Source organism: Leuciscus leuciscus (assembly GCF_965113295.1).
Source record: "Leuciscus leuciscus genome assembly, chromosome: 23".
Classification (NCBI taxonomy): domain Eukaryota; kingdom Metazoa; phylum Chordata; class Actinopteri; order Cypriniformes; family Leuciscidae; genus Leuciscus; species Leuciscus leuciscus.
The window spans coordinates 23,118,829-23,140,173 of record NC_138747.1 but is presented as its reverse complement, the minus strand read 5'-3'; the positions used below and the strand labels follow the sequence as shown (position 1 = coordinate 23,140,173).

At 37.7% G+C, this 21,345-nt stretch overlaps 1 protein-coding gene across 1 annotated transcript; it reads right to left on the bottom strand.

The window, feature by feature from the left end:
- Positions 1-79: 79 nt before the first annotated feature.
- Positions 80-17,807, bottom strand: ctbs (chitobiase, di-N-acetyl). The gene is made up of 7 exons (XM_082156781.1): positions 17,527-17,807; positions 13,398-13,536; positions 6,507-6,715; positions 6,254-6,425; positions 5,957-6,054; positions 625-786; positions 80-432 (listed from the first exon to the last, which is right to left on the bottom strand). The coding sequence occupies exons 1-7, from the start codon at positions 17,641-17,643 to the stop codon at positions 217-219; spliced, it is 1,113 nt and encodes a 370-aa protein (XP_082012907.1). The 5' UTR covers positions 17,644-17,807; the 3' UTR covers positions 80-216.
- Positions 17,808-21,345: the final 3,538 nt, after the last annotated feature.

The following is a 21,345-nucleotide window of genomic DNA, read 5'->3' as shown; positions in this document are numbered from 1 at the left end:
TTCATGCAAGTGATTACATGTAATAAATGTGTCGATGTCCATTAAAATTCAATTAAATATAAAGTTTTAGTAGGCTTGCTGACAAGGAATGTGTTATTTATTTGGTTTATGATACAACAAATCAAATTAATCATAAATATGACAAATATTTATGGTAAGCACTTCTTCGGTCACTCAGACCTTGTGTGAATATTGACAACAAGAGACAGCAGAATCCTATAAGACCGCAGCAGACTCCTTGTGTACTTTGGGTATTAGGGCGTTCCACATGTCCACAGTCTGTTGCTGGGCGATTGGATCACTGCTGTAGTCCAGGAGATTTCCGTTCCACATTCCGATTCCTTTCAGACCATGTTGAGACACATAGGCAGCTTTTAGAGCAATACTTTCTGGGTCATCATACCACACCTGATGGACCTTGCCTTCTGTGTCCTGTAAATAAAAATCGTATGCATTTTAGGGAAAATATAACATGTCTGTCTAAAATACATTGACTCATATAAACTCAATATCCCTCGCATAAAGATGAATAAACATTGATCACTGAAATTGCATTATGTTTGAAAAGGTGTAATTTATACTGTAGTAAATATTGTGATAAAACATTTAGAATGAATACTGTACCTTGTAATTATAATATGGAGCTCGCTGGTTCTCATCCCACAGTCTTCCTGATATTGAGCTGTTGATCTGTTTCATCATGATGCTGTAGGGAATTTGTTTCCCAGATGCATCACTACATGGAGCCCCTCTGAATGGCACTTTTGGAATTGTACATATTCCATCCTGTTAGAATAACAAAGAGAGTGCCAAACTGAATATTAGTTAAAACAATTATGACTTCTCTGTTCTATTGTCTAATCTACATAACATTATTGTTGTAATAACTTTTCTATAACAATTTATATCTATCTATCTATATATATATATATACACACAGAACAAAATGATAAACGCAACACTTTTGTTTTTGCCCCCATTTTTCATGAGCTGAACTCCAAGATCTAAGACTTTTTCTATGTACACAAAAGGCCTATTTCTCTCAAATATTGTTATCAAATCTGTCTGAATCTGTGTTAGTGAGCACTTCTCCTTTGCCGAGATAATCCATCCACCTCACAGGTGTGGCATATCAAAATGCTGATTAGACAGCATGATTATTGCACAGGTGTGCCTTAGGCTGGCCACAATAAAAGGCCACTCTAAAATGTGCAGTTTTACTGTATTGGGGGGGTCCAAAAACCAGTCAGTATCTGGTGTGACCACCATTTGCCTCACGCAGTGCAACACATCTCCTTCGCATAGAGTAGATCAGGTTGTTGATTGTGGCGTGTGGAATGTTGGTCCATTCCGCTTCAGTGGCTGTGTGAAGTTGCTGGATATTGGCAGGACCTGGAACATGCTGTCATATACGCCGATCCAGAGCATCCCAAACATGCTCAAACATGCTCAATGGGTGACATGTCCTGATCATGTGAGTATGCTGACCATGCAAGAACTGGGATGTTTTCAGCTTCCAGGAATTGTGTACAGATTAGGGCTGGGCGATAAAACGGTATCGGTATTTATCGACGGTACACCATTGTCGGTAACGATATGAAAAATGTTCGATATGGCACTCAATATTTTCATTCAAATGCACGCGCGACCACCACAACGTTGCCCATTATCAAATGGCAAGCGCAATGAAAGCGGAACGAAACTGCGTTATTTTGTGCTTCACGGACTGTTTATCAGTTTGGACCATCAATGTCAGTGAGTGCAGCGCGAGCCGATCTTGATCAAGCGACACTGTTACTACACAGCGCTAAGAGATCCGGTAAAGAAAGCATTTGAATTCGCCACTGAAGTAATAACATCGCTGCAAGATCTAGTGAGAAGCATTCACACTTCTCCGTTATTAACGGATCAAACAGCGCTGACGTGGAAACCAGGAGAAACATTGTGCCATGAATGAACTATATAGGCTTTAAGTCCACGGATCAGCAAAATTCATTGTATAGGCTATGGCTTTACTGTAGTAACACTCACTGTAACCATGGAAGTTTGACAGGAATAGTAAAATGCTTTCAAGTATGTCACACATCTTTTTCCAGCACTTCAAAACTCAAATATTATCATATTTAAATGTTATTTGTAATGTGATGACCAAAACATTATTTGCTCATTCTTCAAATACATTACCCCCATTTATAAAACTAAAAGTTTCAAGATGTAGGGAAAACTCTTTTTAAACTTATTTAAAATAATTTCTCTTTTAATAATTATATATTTTTTAAATCAAGGAAATTTCTTTGGCATTTCTTTCTTTTTGTTGTATCGAAAAATTTACCTCACCGTGACACCACTGTGTCATATCGATCCGTGAATTTTGTGAACCGTTACACCCCTACTTATTACAGATGTTGATCTACCTCAAAGTTTCAAGACTTACCTTGATTCTTCTACGTTTACACTTTTACATTGCACACATTTTGTAACATTTTATTTAAGTTCAAGAGTTTCTTTAACGCTTACTTTTTTATCTTAATATAAGACATAAAGAAGATATTTTTGTTTACATTTAATTTTTGTCTGCTAAAACTAATATCATTTGTTGTTTGCCTTAATAATGTGGATAAAATTTTTTAAAAAACAGTGGTTTAAATTCAAACTTTTGTACTTGTCTTAAAAAAAAAAAGGTTTTAAAAAAAGTCAATAATTATCGATACCGAACGATATGAAACATTATATCGTGATCATTTTTTTTGCTATATCGCACAGCCCTAGTACAGATCCTTGCAACATGGGGCCGTGCATTATTATGCTGCAACATGAGGTGATGGTCGTGGATGAATGGCACAACAATGGGCCTCAGGATCCCATCACGGTATTTCTGTGCATTCAAAATGCCATCAATAAAATGCACCTGTGTTCGTTGTCCATAACATACGCCTGCCCATACCATAACCCCACCGCCACCATGGGCCACTCGATCCACAACGTTGACATCAGCAAACCGCTCACCCACACGACGCCTTACACGCTGTCTGCCATCTGCCCTGTACAGTGAAAACCGGGATTCATCCGTGAAGAGAACACCTCTCCAAAGGGCCATCGAATGTGAGCATTTGCCCACTCAAGTAGGTTACGACGACGAACTGCAGTCAGGTCGAGACCCTGATGAGGACAACGAGCATGCAGATGAGCTTCCCTGAGAAGGTTTCTGACAGTTTGTGCAGAAATTATTTGGTTATGCAAACCAATTGTTGCAGCAGCTGTCCGGGTGGCTGGTGTCAGACGATCTTGGAGGTGAAGATGCTGGATGTGGAGGTCCTGGGCTGGTGTGGTTACATTTGGTCTGCGGCTGTGAGGCCGGTTGGATGTACTGGCAAATTCTCTGAAACGCCTTTGGAGACGGCTTATGGTAGAAAAATGAACATTCAATTCATGGGCAACAGCTCTGGTGGGCATTCCTGCAGTTATCATGCCAATTGCACGCTCCCTCAACTTGCGACATCTGTGGCATTGTGCTGTGTGATAAAACTGCACATTAAAGAGTGGCCTTTTATTGTGGTCAGCCTAAGGCACACCTGTGCAATAATCATGCTGTCTAATCAGCATCTTGATATGGCACACCTGTGAGGTGGATGGATTATCTCAGCAAAGGAGAAGTGCTCACTAACACAGATTTAGACAGATTTGTGAACAATATTTGAAATATGCCTTTTGTGTACTGTACATAGAAAAAGTCTCAGGTCTTTGAGTTCAGCTCATGAAAAATTGGGGCAAAAACAAGTGTGTTGCGTTTATAATTTTGTTCAGTGTGTGTGTGTATATATATATATATATATATATATATATATATATATATATATATATATATATAAAAAACGTTTAAAAATGTTTGTGTTATTACCCCTCTGCATGGATGTATATTTGTGTTTAGTCAAGGTCAGTTTAGGATCAGTCAATTCCTTATTTTTGCCCACTTTAAGTCCATTGTTTTTGTGCAAAACATTTTGAATATGGTCCACTGAAAAAACACAATTAAACTATTGTATTATGATGAATTATGATTTATTATTTGAATAGGCTGCAATATTGGCCATCAAAAATAGGCCAATATGACCAGAAAGTGTGTTAACAGATGCGTTCACAGATTTTATGTCAAGTCACCTTTAATTTTACAGTCCTTTATACAACACGCATTGTTTTAAAGCAGCTTTACAGTGATCAACAGGAAAATAATGATTCAAACAGAGTTCAATTCAGCTGTAAAGCAGCTCTAAAAAGAAAAAAAAAAGTCTCATTGTTCAGCTGAAGTCGTTCAGTGTTGATTCAATTCTATTATAAAGATCATCATTTATTAAATTAGTCCAATTTGGCTATAAAGGAGCTCTGCAGAAAACAGTGATGACATCGTCCAGCTCAGTTCAGTTCTAATCCAAATAGTCAGTGTAGTCAGATCAATAATATTGTTGAATATTAAGTGTCCACTATCTAAGCAAGCCAGAGGCAACAGTGGCAAGGAACCCAAGCTCTATCGAAGACAGAATGGAGAAAAAAAAAAACCTTCAAAAGTATAGAGATTCATGTGGGAAAAATCTATAAAGACAATGAGCACAGCTGCTCATTAATCTAACTAAATTTCAAAATAGTCAAAATAGTTTACATTTGATTTTCCAAAGTGTGCACGCACAATCGGATCACAATCGAATAGGACGTCGGATCAGAGAACAGCAGCACTTGAGCGTACAGCAATCCCGTTCTCCGTCTTCATTAGTTATAAGTATTAATTCATTATTATATTATTAGTAACAGAAAGACAAACACTATAATACTTTCTCATTTACCATCAGCAAATGCGCATTTATATTATTTAAATACATTTTTGAATATCTAATAAACATTTAATTTCACAAATCTTGCAGACTTAGTCTAACCCAGCTGTCAGATATTCTGAAGTGCACATTTGTAGCCTGCAAGAACGTGTTCGTTGCGTGATGGTTGGTCCATGTTAATTAAATACGGACAGGAGAGTTCAGTTTCACTGGAGACGCACGGTTACCCTCAATTACCCACTATGTCATACAATCATGTCATTTTCACTGTGTGTGCTGTATGTCAAATTAGTGTTACCTTTATATAAATATATATATATATATATATATATATATATAAAGATTCCCAGTGCACACAAACCCAGTGCCCTGTTGGTTACAGTGTTTACTTCCTTTTTAATCATATTTTTTCATACAATTTCTTTATTTGGACATACATTAATATTTATACATAGGCATCAGCCACCCTGCTCTCTAAGATATCGGCATTGGCATAAAAAATAAAAAATATTGGTCAACTATTCACAATTACAATACTTCCGAATATACTTATATGTCTCAACAGAAGTCCTAATCAGTCCTGCGAAATGGCACAATTGTCATATGATCTAGGTTGTAAAAAACTTACAACCTAAACCTCACCATAAAAAAACTATAAAAGTCATACACTTTGTACAACCTAAGTTTCGTACAATTTCATACAATTTTGACATCAGTGTTGAAAGAAATCACAATCGCTGCAGGTACAGAAGATGATATGGTGCCAAAACAAGGAAGGTTGTTTACGAGTATTTAGAAGTGAATGCTGCATTCAATGAGAAGTGATAAGCAAATCACAGTGGCTACTCAAAAAGGAATTATAACAGACCTCTCTGGTCAATTCAAGCACAACAAGCTGAGCAGTGTTTATAAATTTTTTTTAAAAAACTCTGTAAGTATAGTTATATTTCACCCTTTTCCCAAAGCAAGTTCTTTGCCAACTTTGTTGAGAAAGCTTACTTTTTCAGATTGGTGTTTACCTACCAATTGATTTGACATGTTTATTAGTTTATCGCATTGCCTATATCGAAAAGCCCTAGTACGGCATGTCATTTTCAATAAAGTACTGAAAATAATGAAAATAAATTGCTTACCATTGAAAAATGTAGGCAGCTGTAGTCATAACCATACCATGGAACACCCATCACAAGTTTCTTTGACTCTATGTTCATGCTGATGTATTGATCATAGGCTGAAATACATATGTCTTAACTTCAGGTGTGCATTTTGAAATGGGAACATAAAACATCATTTATAATGTTATGGTCAAACCAACATTTTGGTTACTATTATAACCTCCATTCCCGGATGGAGGGAACTAGACATTTGCATGAGATCAAATTTTCAAAAACCAAATGGACTAATTTTATTTATTTTTTTAAATCACTTACCTGTCAATGTCTGATTGAAGGGACTATTGGCCATGGCTATACAATCACCCCAGATCTGGCTTTGCTCATCATAGGACATAACAAACAAGAGATCACATGAATCGGCAATGGCAAGGTAATCATAGCAACGCTTATCGATGCATTTGGGTGACCAAGCCACATCAAATGATACCTATGATTCAAGATGAGAAGACAGTATGTCAGGGGCTTTGAAAGTGCCTATATGACATCATTGTCAGATGTACTGTTTTACCTGAGAGCCTGGGATCTCTGTGTGGAAACTTTCAGTGGTTTCCTTGACGAGAGCTGTCAAAGCATAGTATTCAGGGGAACCGGTCTGCACTGCCTGCTCAACGTCTAGGTTTATTCCATCCATAAACTGATTCTTTGCCAACTTGACCTTTGCCTGGATCCAAGCTGTCCTATTTACTGGATCCACAATATCTGTGAGTGGTACATCTCCTGTGAAGAACATTTCATCAATCATGTCAATTTGATCAGTGATCAAGTCACTTTTACTATGGCTCATTCTTTGGGTTAGTGATTTGAAGAAACCCCCAACCTTAAAGGTATAGCGGAGGATGTTTTACTTCCTGGTGGGTAGTCTAAACTATTGGTCCTCCTAATTGTCAATCATTCTGGTGAATCAATCAAACTTTTCAAAAAGTGGAGAGGGCGGGTCTTATCTAAAATTTGGAAAGATCCTCCGCTATACCTTTAAGTATTGAACTTTGGCACATATATTCCCCTAGTACCCTTTCTGCTAAAGGAAAGAATGATACCCAAAATAATGTGGCTTCTTGAGAATAGGTGTGTTATTATTTCTAAGGGTTTGATTTTGGCATAAAACAACAAAACACGTAAAAAAAAATAATCCCATAGACTTATCCCATAGAGGAAGGACCCAGGCCATATCTAAAGACTAGAATATTACAGATAATAGTGGGTGGCTGTTTTGAATTGGGGCAATAAGCAATCAAACGGAATAGCCTATTACACTATAACAACTACATAGAAAATCCCTGGCAATAACGCACAATACTCCAGCAACATGGTAGTGTGTTTTGCAAGGGTAAGCGCAACACATGTTGTTAAAAAAATTCAAAAACATTGCATGATTTGAAATGTACACCTTAAAACTTTGACCTGTAAATTAAAATGTTAAATGTTGCCAGTAATTTACTTTTAATTGTACAGTTCTTTACTGTAATCTACTTTACTTTACAGTATGTTGCTAAATTAAAACTCCATGCTAATTTCATTTGCAAAAATCAACTGCCTTCAATTGGACAACTGCCATTCATTTTAAAAATTAATATTTATAATGCACTAATAATGGGAGCATATTACTACTGTGAACTTATTTCATATACAATTTTTTTTTTTTATAAAGTGATTTTCACTGGATCAGCAACAACACAGTCACTGCCTTTTAAATAAAGAAACATGCAGCATAATATCAGGTTCTTGATCTTGTCCTGGACTGAAGCAGACTCTACTCTTCAGCACAATGGTAACCCACAAAACTCAATTTTACGGTAAACTACTGGCATATATAATGTTTTTTAACTTACATTTTATTACTGTTAAATACATTTCATGGGTGCGTCTTTTTATCGTACACTACAAAAAGAAAAAGTAACATTGACGTAGTGTTGTAGTGAGATAATTAAGTGAATATGTAAGTGATTGTTGAGCGTTTATGGAGCTTATAATATGACAAAATGATTTGAATTTGAATTGTGTAAATTTGAATTATTTGCAAGTGTAATCTAACAAAATTGAATTTTAGGTGGTAGTTTAAATAGTTCTGAATTTGATTTTTTTTTAAACGAATATTGAACGTTTGAAATTTAACAAATTGAAATGTTTTTATGGCTGAATTGTATAGACATGTATTTTCAAACAGCTAGTTTTTTTGTTCTGAATTCGTATAGTGCAAATATTCAGTTTAAAAAAATACAGATTCAAATTTTCAAGATGAAGAAATTCGGAACTTCAAATTCAGTTTTCTAAAATTCAAGTTCAAAAATTCAGATCTTACAGAAAGTAGGTCACAGGTCATCCACAGGGAAGAGTAAAGGATCTCAGATAAGTCGAACAGAGCATTTTGGCTGCACTGCAGTAGTTTTCTGCCGCAAACGCGGTGGTGGTTCAAGAGAATCCGTGTTTATTTAATATTAAGAGTAGAAAAATGAGAAAACAGCTTGAGTATTAGATTTCTTCTAATATTCTAGTAATAATAGTCCGCTGCAGCAGTTGCACGGAGCTTACAAAACGCGTGTATTGCAACTATAGGCTACATTTAATTTTCTCATCAAACAACTAGACTAACGAATGGCTCGGCACAACAGAAGAGCTTAGACAGGGCTTTCTCTCTGTGTAGACCAGCAGTTGGTCTGAATTTGCTATAACCTATAGCCTATTTTCTCGACTGTATAGGCTAAGTCACGTTTTATCATGAAACACGCTGTGATTAATTCCAAAGTGACTCAGGCATATATAATGCATTTAACGTTAAATAATCTAAATGTTGACTTTCAAAAGTAGGCGCGCCAAGAAGGCTATTCTCTGTATTTTGGTTCATTTTTGGTGAGCGCCAGAAAGATCTAAAGAGACCGAGACGCGCTAAAGCAGCGCATCATGTTGTTTTATTTATTTTTCAATGGCATGATATTTTGTAGTCATTTTGAATGTACACAAATAAAAATATACATTTTACTGTTTCGGATGATGTCATATTATCTGTATGACTAAATAACAGAGTATTAAGTTATTTCCCAGCAGTGGAACAAATCCAAGTGATGGCGCTCGTGCATCGCGCTCTCACACAACATAGTAGGATATCAGTTCTGGCGTTGCTTCATATCGCAGACTGTTCATTATCAAAATGAAACACAGTCAACCAAACATATAAAAATTTATTCTGCATAATTTAATTGGTCTGTTGTACAATATAAAGGGCAAGCTGTGCCACACACAGTCCTACTCCAAACATTTCCCTTGCTGTGAAGACGCTGATTTAGCCTATAGGCCTACGTGTATTTTGGGACTCGACTGAAGTATGAAGCCTTCTTTATATTAATAGTTAGCATCCACATGTTACATTGCAATGAAAACTTTTGACTGAATGAGAGATGCGCGACCGTTTCGATTTAAATAAATTTGTTTAGGCTTGGCGTTTATAAAGGGCACAATATAGGCTATTTTTATAGTCTGTAGCCAATATATTATTTTATTATAGCCTAGCCTACATACTTATTTTTCATTCTTGTTGTTTTCTGCATTCATTTGTCATAATGGAAAGTAAAATAGGCAACACATAGCCTACATGTTAATAGTGTTTATCATGTAAATGTTGTATTTTATTTACAGGTCTTTTACACTATTGCTGAATAGGCTAATATAAAAATAAAATAAAAAAATATTATGACGCCTTTCTCTCTCAACATGATCCAGTGTGACTTGCACTCATGTGCATGCGACTTATTTTCTGGCAAATACGGTCAGTTAAAAAATGTTGCTGTATTATTACAAAATGCATAGAGTGGAGACCATTTGGGCAAAAAAACAAACAAACAAAAAAAACATATTGTGTTCATTACCCCCACCCACATTTGGGCTTAATCACTGTTATTATTAGGAAATGTATTTAGGTGTAGACAAAATCAGTTACGTTTATTTATATATATGAACGTACCTCGCATTTCCCGGACACTAGCCGTTAGTCTACTTCTTTGGCCTATTTTTTTTAGCTGGCCAGTTCTCAAAATCTGTGTGGAAAAGCTGCGGAGCGAGGAGAGAACGCACAATGGCTTTGCTTTGGAAGTTTTTTTTTTTTGGAAGTTTAGTTGCCAGAGAAAATAACACACCGTTTTGTTTAACATCAATTGATACTCAATATTAATTAAATAGCCTAAATAAATATAATGTCAGAGAATGCACAAAGCGCATCCTTTTGAGATGTAAATTATAATACATTTTAATAAAACACACAAGGCCTACATCATAAAACTCAGAAGATTATGTATTATTATATTATAATACAAATAAAAAGGCGTCATACTTCAGTCGAGTCCCAAAATACACGGCTAAATCAGCGTCTTTACAGCAAGGGAAATGTTTGGAATAACAAGTAGGACTGTGTGCGGCACAGCTTGCCCTTCATATTGTACAACAGACCAATTAAATTATGCAGAATAACTTTTTATATGTTTGGTTGACTGTGTTTCATTTTGATAATGAACAGTCTGCGATATGAAGCAACGCCAGAACTGATATCCTACTATGTTGTGTGAGAGCGCGATGCACGAGCGCCATCACTTGGATTTGTTCCACTGCTGGGAAATAACTTAATACTCTGTTATTTAGTCATACAGATAATATGACATCATCCGAAACAGTAAAATGTATATTTTTATTTGTGTACATTCAAAATGACTACAAAATATCATGCCATTGAAAAATAAATAAAACAACATGATGCGCTGCTTTAGCGCGTCTCGGTCTCTTTAGATCTTTCTGGCGCTCACCAAAAATGAACCAAAATACAGAGAATAGCCTTCTTGGCGCGCCTACTTTTGAAAGTCAACATTTAGATTATTTAACGTTAAATGCATTATATATGCCTGAGTCACTTTGGAATTAATCACAGCGTGTTTCATGATAAAACGTGACTTAGCCTATACAGTCGAGAAAATAGGCTATAGGTTATAGCAAATTCAGACCAACTGCTGGTCTACACAGAGAGAAAGCCCTGTCTAAGCTCTTCTGTTGTGCCGAGCCATTCGTTAGTCTAGTTGTTTGATGAGAAAATTAAATGTAGCCTATAGTTGCAATACACTCGTTTTGTAAGCTCCGTGCAACTGCTGCAGCGTACTATTATTACTAGAATATTAGAAGAAATCTAATACTCAAGCTGTTTTCTCATTTTTCTACTCTTAATATTAAATAAAAAAACGACTGAACGAAAGATACACGGATTCTCTTGAACCACCACCGCGTTTGCGGCAGAAAACTACTGCAGTGCAGCCAAAATGCTCTGTTCGACTTATCTGAGATCCTTTACTCTTCCCTGTGGATGACCTGTGACCTACTTTCTGTAAGATCTGAATTTTTGAACTTGAATTTTTGAACTTGAATTTTTGAACTTGAATTTTAGAAAACTGAATTTGAAGTTCCGAATTTCTTCATCTTGAAAATTTGAATCTGTATTTTTTTAAACTGAATATTTGCACTATACGAATTCAGAACAAAAAAAACTAGCTGTTTGAAAATACATGTCTATACAATTCAGCCATAAAAACATTTCAATTTGTTAAATTTCAAACGTTCAATATTCGTTTAAAAAAAATCAAATTCAGAACTATTTAAACTACCACCTAAAATTCAGTTTTGTTAGATTACACTTGCAAATAATTCAAATTTACACAATTCAAATTCAAATCATTTTGTCATATTATAAGCTCCATAAGCGTTAGTGATGAACACCTGCTGTTAATAAGTAGAATCACTGAAGTAGAGGAACAACAAAAACAGAAAAAAAGAGAAGAGACGAGCAGAAACACAAGAACTACAACTGACTTCCAGCCATTACCTATTATACTTATTAATAACCAGTTTGACTTAATTTCTGTCATATGTCTACAGAAGCTCTTATTGAGAATTAACAGAGGTTTAGAATGTTGATGTTTAATTGAAAAGGTTTGTTTTGATGTGACCTTTATGGGTAACAGTGTTTGCTTTAGTTAGGCTCTTGACCCTTGACTTTTTAAACATCAGGTTTCTTTTTTTCTTTTTTTGGTTGCTTAAACTGTTTTTGCAAAGCACATTTTTTATGGCAAAACAAAATTATGATGATCATTAAATGCTGATATTTATGTATTGATGATGACATAACCATCATATGGTTATTATTATATTGATTCACGATCTCATCCAGAGATCTCCTCCCTTATCAAAAGGATTACATTATTAACTCACGTAAATTTTATATTACCACCACTGTGAAACTACAGCATAAGTTCCAACAGCAATCGGTTATAATTAAAAAAAATAATTTTCTAAAACACATCATAAAAAATAAAAAATAGCTACAGTATAATTTAGACACACAAATATCAAAATCAGCACATGAATCTCAACAATGGTGGCAATAAAAAAGAACATTCAGCTGCATCATTTATTCATGCTGCAGTGCATGTTCGGAGTTTTGTTCTATGCTGGCAACCAGCAAGCATTGCGACATGAAACTTGATTGTCACCATTGTTGAGATTCCTATGCTGATTTTTGATGTCTGTGTGAGTTGATTTTTGATTTCATTGTTCTTCAAAATAACCTATTACTGAAACATTGCTGGATCTCATGCTGTAGAGTCACAGAGATACTATAATCAATAAATATAAAATTAAAATACACATAAAATCAAAGATTAGACACAGGAGGAGATCGGTGAATCAGAAAGTCCAAGACGATTATGGCATCGTCACAACAGCCAAAAACACCTGATCAACTTCCTCTTGGCTTTTGAAAAAAAATTTGCTTAATAAACTCACTGTACAGCAGCCAGAGAAAAAACAAATGAGCCCAACTAAAGCAAACACTGATCACCATAATAATAATAATAATCAAACTTTATTATTTTCAATAAAACATCAACAACTAAATCCCTGTTAATTCTCAACAGGAACTTAGCCTAATGTTAAACTGGTTTGTAAACTGGAAGTCAGTTGTAGTTCTTGTGTTTCTCTTTTTTCTCCTCTTGTTTCTATTTCCTTAAGTGATTCTGCTTATCAGGTGTTTCATCAGTGTCTGAATTCACTCACTTCTTTTCATTCACTCTGTCAAGTGGACTATATTAGTAAACTATTGTAGGGAATGGTGAATGAGGGTATAGGGTGTGGTTTGGAACAGCCTCTGAGTGTCGACTTTGAGTGCTGTTAATTCCAAGTATATTCCTGTAGGCTATTTTCTCGAAAATGACAAAGATTACCCAGAATGCATTATTTTCTACAGTATTTTACTGTTTTAATTGAAAATGGTATGTAACTGTCAGAATTTGGCCATTTTTTTACAGCAAGGTTTTACAGTGTAGGCTACAAAATGCTTATAAAAGCTTTGCTATTATGTCCAGTCAAACCCTACCTTTCAGGACCAATCGAGCTCCTTTAGAGTGAGCATAACACATGAGTTCAGCATCATATTGCCCAAAAGCTGCAACTGTTGTAACTTTCGTCCAGTCATAAAACTTCCAAGCCTTTTTCCCAACATCAAATACAAAAACCTGGAAAAGATGCATGAACTGTTTATGTTAGACAGCTTTCTAGAATAAAGATAAGAGGTTTTTTTATATTTTTTTTTTTTTTTTTTTAAAGAGATTATTGTCTTTATCACAATACATTATTATAATCAGTGTATTTTACTCAGACAAAAAAAATAAAAAAAATAACCTTAAATAAATGTAAAGGGGTCCTATTATGCCCTTTCACAAAGTTTTGATTTTGTTTTTGGGATGTACTAGGATATGTTTTCATGATTGATTGGTCAAAAAATTCATTATTTTTTACATCTTTTACATTATTACAGCTCCTCTCTCCCCCAGTCTGGCTCGAACATGCGCCCCCTTCCGAAATACAAAATGTGCTGGCCCAGTGTGTTGTGATTGGCAGTGCTTAGCACGTGTTCGGGGAATGTCCCGCCCCTTCATAATTGCGAGTTCTTATCTAGTGTAAATATTGAGGATGGCCTCAATTTCAAACCAATTCGAGTCTGATTCAGACCCTGACAATGTTAGAGGATCATGCAGAATGGATTTCATGCACAGACTTTGCAAGCACGGATTTCACAGGACATATCAGAGTGGTAGTTTTCTTTTATATTATTATTATTATAGATATAAATGTTATATCCCCCAAATGACAATGTTATATCCCCAAATGACATTTGTTGGAAACTAAGGCAATAAGGGACATTCTACCAGAAACATACATTTCCACAAAAAAAAAAATCTTGGGGGAAAAAATTTCTTATTCTTAAATCTGAACGTTGTGTCATATGGAGGATATGTTAAACTATGAGAAACACATATCATGCCATCTCAGCATGTTTTTATGATTGAATAAAATAATTTTTTATACGCATTTCACCCCTAAAATGTCAGGCCCTGTCACAGACAAATTTGTATATGTTAGAATTGTTTCCTAATTAATTAATTTGATACAAATAGCATTTTCTTATTGATCATATGTCCCTTATTGTATCTAACATGGTTTTGTAATTCCTTATTCCTAATTCCTTAATATAAGTAACTTTTCGGTCAACTGTAGTCAGCAAAATCACTTAATACCCACCAGGCACTCATATAGTTGTAAAATAACTACCTTTACATAGGAGATTTTTACAAAACATAGAAGTGGATATATACCCCCACCTTCATCTACACAGTTAAATAGATTAATTCATCAATATTTCCTCAAATAGTACACTTTTATGTCATAATTTCCTGCGAGACAGGACTGACCGTGCTGTGACAGGACTGACTTTATGGATTTTGATGACGCAGAAAAAGTTATGTTTTGTGTTCTTTATTTAAGTTTTGATAAGCATTCCTAATTTAAAATTATTATTATAATGTTAATGTAATATTGGACTATGGTAAAGTTCAGCCAAGAACATACACAATATTGCCAAAAGTATTGGGACGGACAGCCCTCCAAATAATTGAATTCAGGTATTCCAATCACTTCCATGGCCACAGTTGTATAAAATCAAGCACCTGGGCTCCACTCCAGACTGCTTCTACAAACATTTGTGAAGGAATGGGTCGCTTTCAGGAGCTCAGTGAATTCCAGCGTGGTACCGTGATAGGTTGCCACCTGTGCAATAAGTTCATTCGTGAAATTTCCTCACTACTAAATATTCCATGGTCAACTGCTAGTGGTATTATTACAAAGTGGAAGCAATTGGGTACAACAGCAACTCCGCCACAAAGTGGTAGGCCACGTAAAATCAGAGAGCGGGGACAGTGCATGCTGAGGCGACAGTGCGCAGAAGTCGCCAACTTTCTGCAGAGTCAGCTACAGACCTCCAAACTTCGTGTGGCCTTCAGATTAGCTCAAGAACAGTGCTTAAGAGCTTTATGGAATGGGTTTCCATAGCCGAACAGCTGCATCCAAGTGTAATGCAAAGCATGGGATGCAGTGGTGTAAAGCATGCCGCTACTGGACTCTAGAGCAGTGGAGACGTATTCTCTGGAGCGACGAATCACGCTTCTCTGTCTGGCGATCCGATGGGCGAGTCTGGGTTTGACAGTTGCCAGGAGAACGGTACTTGCCTGACTGCATTGTGCCAAGTGTAAAGCTTTGTGAAGGGGGGATTATGGTGTGGGGTTGTTTTTAAGGGGTTGGGCTTGGCCCCTTAGTTCCAGTGAAAGGAACTCCTAATGCTTCAGCATACCAAGACATTTTGGATTTCATTCTCCCAACTTTGTGGGAACAGTTTGGGGATGTTCCTGTTTCAACATGACTGCACACCAGTGCACAAAGCAAGGTCTGTAAAGACATGGATGAGCGAGTTTGGTGTGGAGGAACTTGACTGGCACAGAGTCCTGACCTCAATCCGATAGAACACCTTTGGGATGAGTTAGAGCAGAGACTGCGAGCCAGGCCTTCTCATCCAACATCAGTGTCTGACCTCACAAATGAGCTTCAAGAGGAATAGTCAAAAATTCCCATAAACACACAACTAAACCTTGCGGAAAGCCTTCCTAGAAGAGTTGGAGATGTTATAGCTGCAAAGGCTAGGCCAACTCCATATTAAACCCTACGGATTAAGAATGGGATGTAATTAAAGTTAATGTGCATGTAAAGGCAGACGTCCCAAAACTTTTGTCAGTATAGAGTATAATAAGGACCTAATTCATTAGAATACATTTACAGTGTAATGTCTATTTTCAAATAACGTTTTACTATGGCATGCGTTAAATACATAGCCTATCATGTGCAATAAAGGTAATAAAAAAGAACAATAACATTCATTTGTAAGGCCGTGTCACAGGACTGTCAGGCCCTGTCACAAAGGGATGTGACAGGGCCTGACGGTCTGCCATTTTAAACTGCCATTACTCAGCCTGCTAGCATAAAAACTGTTAACATGCAAGCAAGGAATTTCAGTAACCTTTTTAGACATGTTTTGGATTTAAAACATTTTCATTATTTTCAGGGATGTTTTACCGTGACAGGGCCTGACCCTTTAGCTCGTCTTCCTAAAAAAACTCATACAAAAACACGCTTAAAATCATAAAATTCAATGACAGAATTCAGCCTTGATCAATGTCAGCTTCACCTGGGTCAAATTATGTCACTTCCTCTGAGTCATACCCTTAAAGGCGTATTTCACACATTTTATTTAGTTTTATGTAAAGATGACAGGACTGACCGAAAACATTGGGACAGTTGTAAAATAATATTTATTTGTAGAATTTCATGTTTTTGATCAATTGATGTGAATGATAACAGCTTAAACTTGTTATTGGTGGAGTTTTTTTTTTTCTAAATAACAAAGCATAACAAAGCACAAAGTTTTTAACATAACAAAACTATGAAAGCTGTAGCTCCAATTTGGCTGAGGACAAGGACATGGACAGGATTTGTAATTTCAAAAGTGTTTTTAATAAAGAAAGAAATATCTGAGAACCGAGATATCCTCAACATATACACAACTCACAGTAATCAACCATCAGCCAGTTTTAGAATTTTTGGATGATATACTTTTTATTCAATGTAACAATTCAAGGACAGATAATGTACGTTTCTGAGTTTTGGAAATGTTGTGGAAAAAACTGTGTCTCTTTGACATAGCGACAACCCTTCTTCTTCTCTAAACTAAAGTTGAAAAGGTGGAAAAGCATAATAGAACCCCTTTAATAGTGTTTAATTTATTCTCTTCAAATCAGTTATTTATCAAGTTCTAAGTAAAACAGCATGCAGCAGCAGTAGTAATCGGTGATGATGAATTATAGTGAGTGAATGAGCTCAAACAAATATGGACAAGTTAAGATATAAAGCAGTTAAGTTTCTTTCTTGGAACTGCCACAGAGAAGCTCTACTAACAGTGATCCTCAACAAAGAACAGATTTAGACACTGAATGTCACAAAATGAATGTAGCCTACTAATGAGCATAATATGTTTGCAAATGCCACTTGGTTTGATATTTTGTGTCCGTATGTAACGCCATCAGCTGATCGCTGGATGGGTCCAGTGAACTGTCACTCACCTCAAACGCCGGCTGGGATCGAATGGGTTGACAGAGTTCCTCTCGTGCACATGGACAAAAGTTGGACAACGCCTGTGCGGACAAAGTCAGCACGAGGAGAAACACAGCGATCTGCATTGTATGCTAAAATATATGTTAAAACACAGAAATAAAAAACATCACTTCTGTCTACAAATCTAAACAGACCGAAACAATACTAACACGTGACACTAAAAAGGAAATGAAAGCGGTATGAGATTGAGAAATACATAAGAAACTGTGTCACAAAGGGGGTGGGGTAAACTGTCTCAAACGGATTTAATTGCTGATTCGATATTTCGTTTGCACACGTGGGCGGCGCTGAAACGCCCCTTTCATCTGATTGGTCAAAACGCTCCGCCTTCAGTAAGCTACGAGCTTTTCTTTCTGTCAGGCAGAATAGAGTCAGTACGAGTGCGGCGAGGGTGGAGTCGGTGTGGGGGAAAACACTGCGAACATCGTGTGTATTTGAATGACAAAAATGTGGTATTGCGAGTCATTGACGCCTGCCGACCGGCAACGGTACATTGTAAAATTAACTGCAATAGGTTATGATAGCCCTTATTTAATTAAAAACTGTGTCAATGATCCAACCAAATGGCCGGAGGTGTCGTTTCCAGACATATTTTGTGATCTGGTTGAATCTCCAAGACATTGCGGCAGCTGTAGCGGTAACATTAACCTATAACTCAATCAACTTATGTTACATACTATAACTCCATAAAACCTTGTCACTTACTAATTGTACGTATGCTTCACTCCAAACTATTAATCCTTTTGTAAAACGGTGATCAGTAGTATGAAGTTGCTGAGGGACTGTGCTGACAGTTATCCCTAAAGTCCTCTAGTAACTCACAGACTTGCAGTCTACTCCATAGGTTCACGGCTCGCGTCATGAGCCTTCAGCTGATCAGAATCAGAATCAGAAAGAGCTTTATTGCCAAGTATGCTTGCGCATACGAGGAATTTGTCTTGGTGACAGTAGCTTCCAGTACACATACAATATAATGTGACAAGACAAGTGACAAGTAACATAGGTATAAATAAAAAATAGAAAAAATAAAAATAAAAGATTATAAATTATAAATATATATAAAGTTATAAGGTGCTATAATGAAATGTCTGAGGGAAGTATTGCACATGTTTGTTCCACAGTAGGGGAACATTTAAGTGTTCATGAGGTAGATGGCCTGGGGAAAGAAACTTTTCCTGTGTCTGGTTGTTTTTGTGCTCGGTGCTCTGTAGCGTCGACCAGACGGTAACAGTTCAAACAGAAAGTGTGCTGGGTGTGACGGGTCCAGAGTGATTTTGCGAGCCCTTTTACTCACTCTGGATGAGTGCAGTACTTTGAGTGTGGGAAGGGTAGTGCCAGTGATTCGCTCAGCAGTCCGAACTATCCGCTGTAGTCTACGGAGGTCGGTTTTGGTAGCAGAGCCGAACCAGACGGTGATGGAAGTGCAGAGGATGGACTGGATGACAGCTGAGTAGAACTGTACGAGCAGCTCCTGTGGCAGGTTGAATTTCCTCAGCTGACGCAGGAAGTACAGTCTCTGTTGGGCTTTCTTCACAATAGAGTCTATGTGAGTGTCCCACTTCAGATCCTGAGAGATGGTGGTGCCCAGGAACCTGAATGACTCTACTGCAGTCACAGTGCTGTCCATGATGGTGAGTGAAGGGAGTGCAGGGGGGTTTCTCCTGAAGTCCACGATCATCTCCACTGTTTTGAGCGTGTTCAGCTCCAGGTTGTTATAACTGCACCAAAGAGCCAGCTGCTCCACCTCCTGTCTGTACGCAGACTCGTCACCGTTCCGGATGAGTCCGATAACAGTAGTGTCGTCCGCAAACTTCAGGAGCTTGACAGAGGTGTCTTTAGAGGTGCAGTCATTTGTGTGCAGGGAGAAGAGCAGTGGTGAGAGAACACATCCCTGTGGAGCACCGGTGCTGATGGTGCGGCTGTCGGACGTGATTTTGCCCATTCTGACTAGCTGTTGTCTGTCTGTCAGAAAGCTGGTGATCCATTGACAGATGGAGCTAGGGACAGAGAGCTGGGTCAGTTTGGTCTGGAGCAGTGATGGGACGATGGTGTTGAAGGCAGAACTAAAGTCCACGAACAGAATCCTTGCATAGGTCCCTGGTTTGTCCAGATGTTGTAGGGTGTAATGCAGTCCCATATTGACCACATCATCCACAGACCGGTTTGCTCTGTAGGCAAACTGCAGGGGGTCCAGCAAGGGTCCAGTGATGTCCTTCAGATATGCTAACACCAGTCTTTCGAATGACTTCATGGCCACAGATGTTAAGGCAACAGGTCTGTAGTCATTGAGTCCTGTGATCTTTGGTTTCTTCGGGATTGGGATGATGGTGGAGCGTTTAAAGCAGAAAGGGACTTTGCACTGCTCCAGTGATCTGTTGAAGATCAGTGAGAAGATAGAGGCCAGCTGGTCAGCGCAGGTTTTCAGACAGGCTGGTGAAACACCGTCTGGGCCTGGTGCTTTCCTTCTCTTCTGTTTCCTGAAGATCTGACGCACATTATCCTCACTGATCTGAAGTGCAGGGGGGGAGGGGAGGGGGATGGCTGGAGGTGTTGATGGCTGTGTAGAGAGATGGTCAGGGCGGGTATGGGGTGTCTGATCGGGGGTCTCAAATCTACAGTAAAAGACATTCAGCTCGTTCGCAAGATGCTTGTTGCTGTCGATGCTGGGGGATGGTGTCTTGTAGTTGGTAATGTCTTTCAGGCCTTTCCACACTGATGCAGGGTCGTTGGAGGAAAACTGGTTTTCCAGCTTTTTGGCATAGCTCTTCTTAGCCACTTCAATCTCCTTTGTCAATGTGTTCCTGGCCTGATTATACAAGATCCTATCCCCACTCCTGTAGGCATCTTCTTTGACCTGACGAAGCTGTCTGAGTTTTGGTGTGAACCATGGTTTATCATTGTTGAATGATAAGTAAGTCCTGGTAGGGATGCATAAATCCTCACAGAAACTGATGTATGATGTTACAGTCTCTGTGAGCTCGTCCAGATCGCTGGCAGCAGCTTCAAAAACACTCCAGTCAGTGCATTCAAAACAGGCTTGTAAGACCAGGGGCCCGTTCTTCGTACGTAGCTAACTCAGTTAGCTGGATTTGATTGTTGACGATTTGGCATGATCTTGGATTGTTTGGTTCTTCGACGCTCATCCTGGACTTGCTGTCATAGCAACAGGTGCGCAAACTTGAACCTGCTCGGGAGCAGGCTTATTTCATGTAAACAGGATTAGATCCCGGCTTCATAAGCGGAGCTGATACGGGAAGTCCAGCGCAGCGCGATAGTGCACTTTCTGAGATTGAAATTTTTTTCTCGTGACTCGTGAGATTGTCGTTTACATTATTAATTTGTTGGAAACGCACATTATTTCACATTGAGTCGGGCTTTAACTACAGCACAAACTGTTTGCATTGCCCTATGATTATTTGCGAGTGGCTCTTTCCTTTACACTATTGGAGCAGAGAACTTGATGGAAAGTGCTGTCTGTCGTGTCATTCGGATTTTACCTGGCGCTTTTAGGTTTAAAAAACAGTTTTAGGTTTAAGACCCAATGTTGTAAAGCAGTTTTTTTAAAGCAGTTTTTTTTTTTTTTTTTTTTTTTGGCTATCATTTTTTATGAAGATCATGCAATCATGACCATGCCGATTACAGTATGTCACTCAGGCTTCACTAACGTGATTGGTACCATAGACTATAGGCTTCCATAGACTGCCATCAAGGCCTCAATGAAGGGGATTATGTGAACAGAAAGGGGGTTCACAATGTAAATGTGCAGC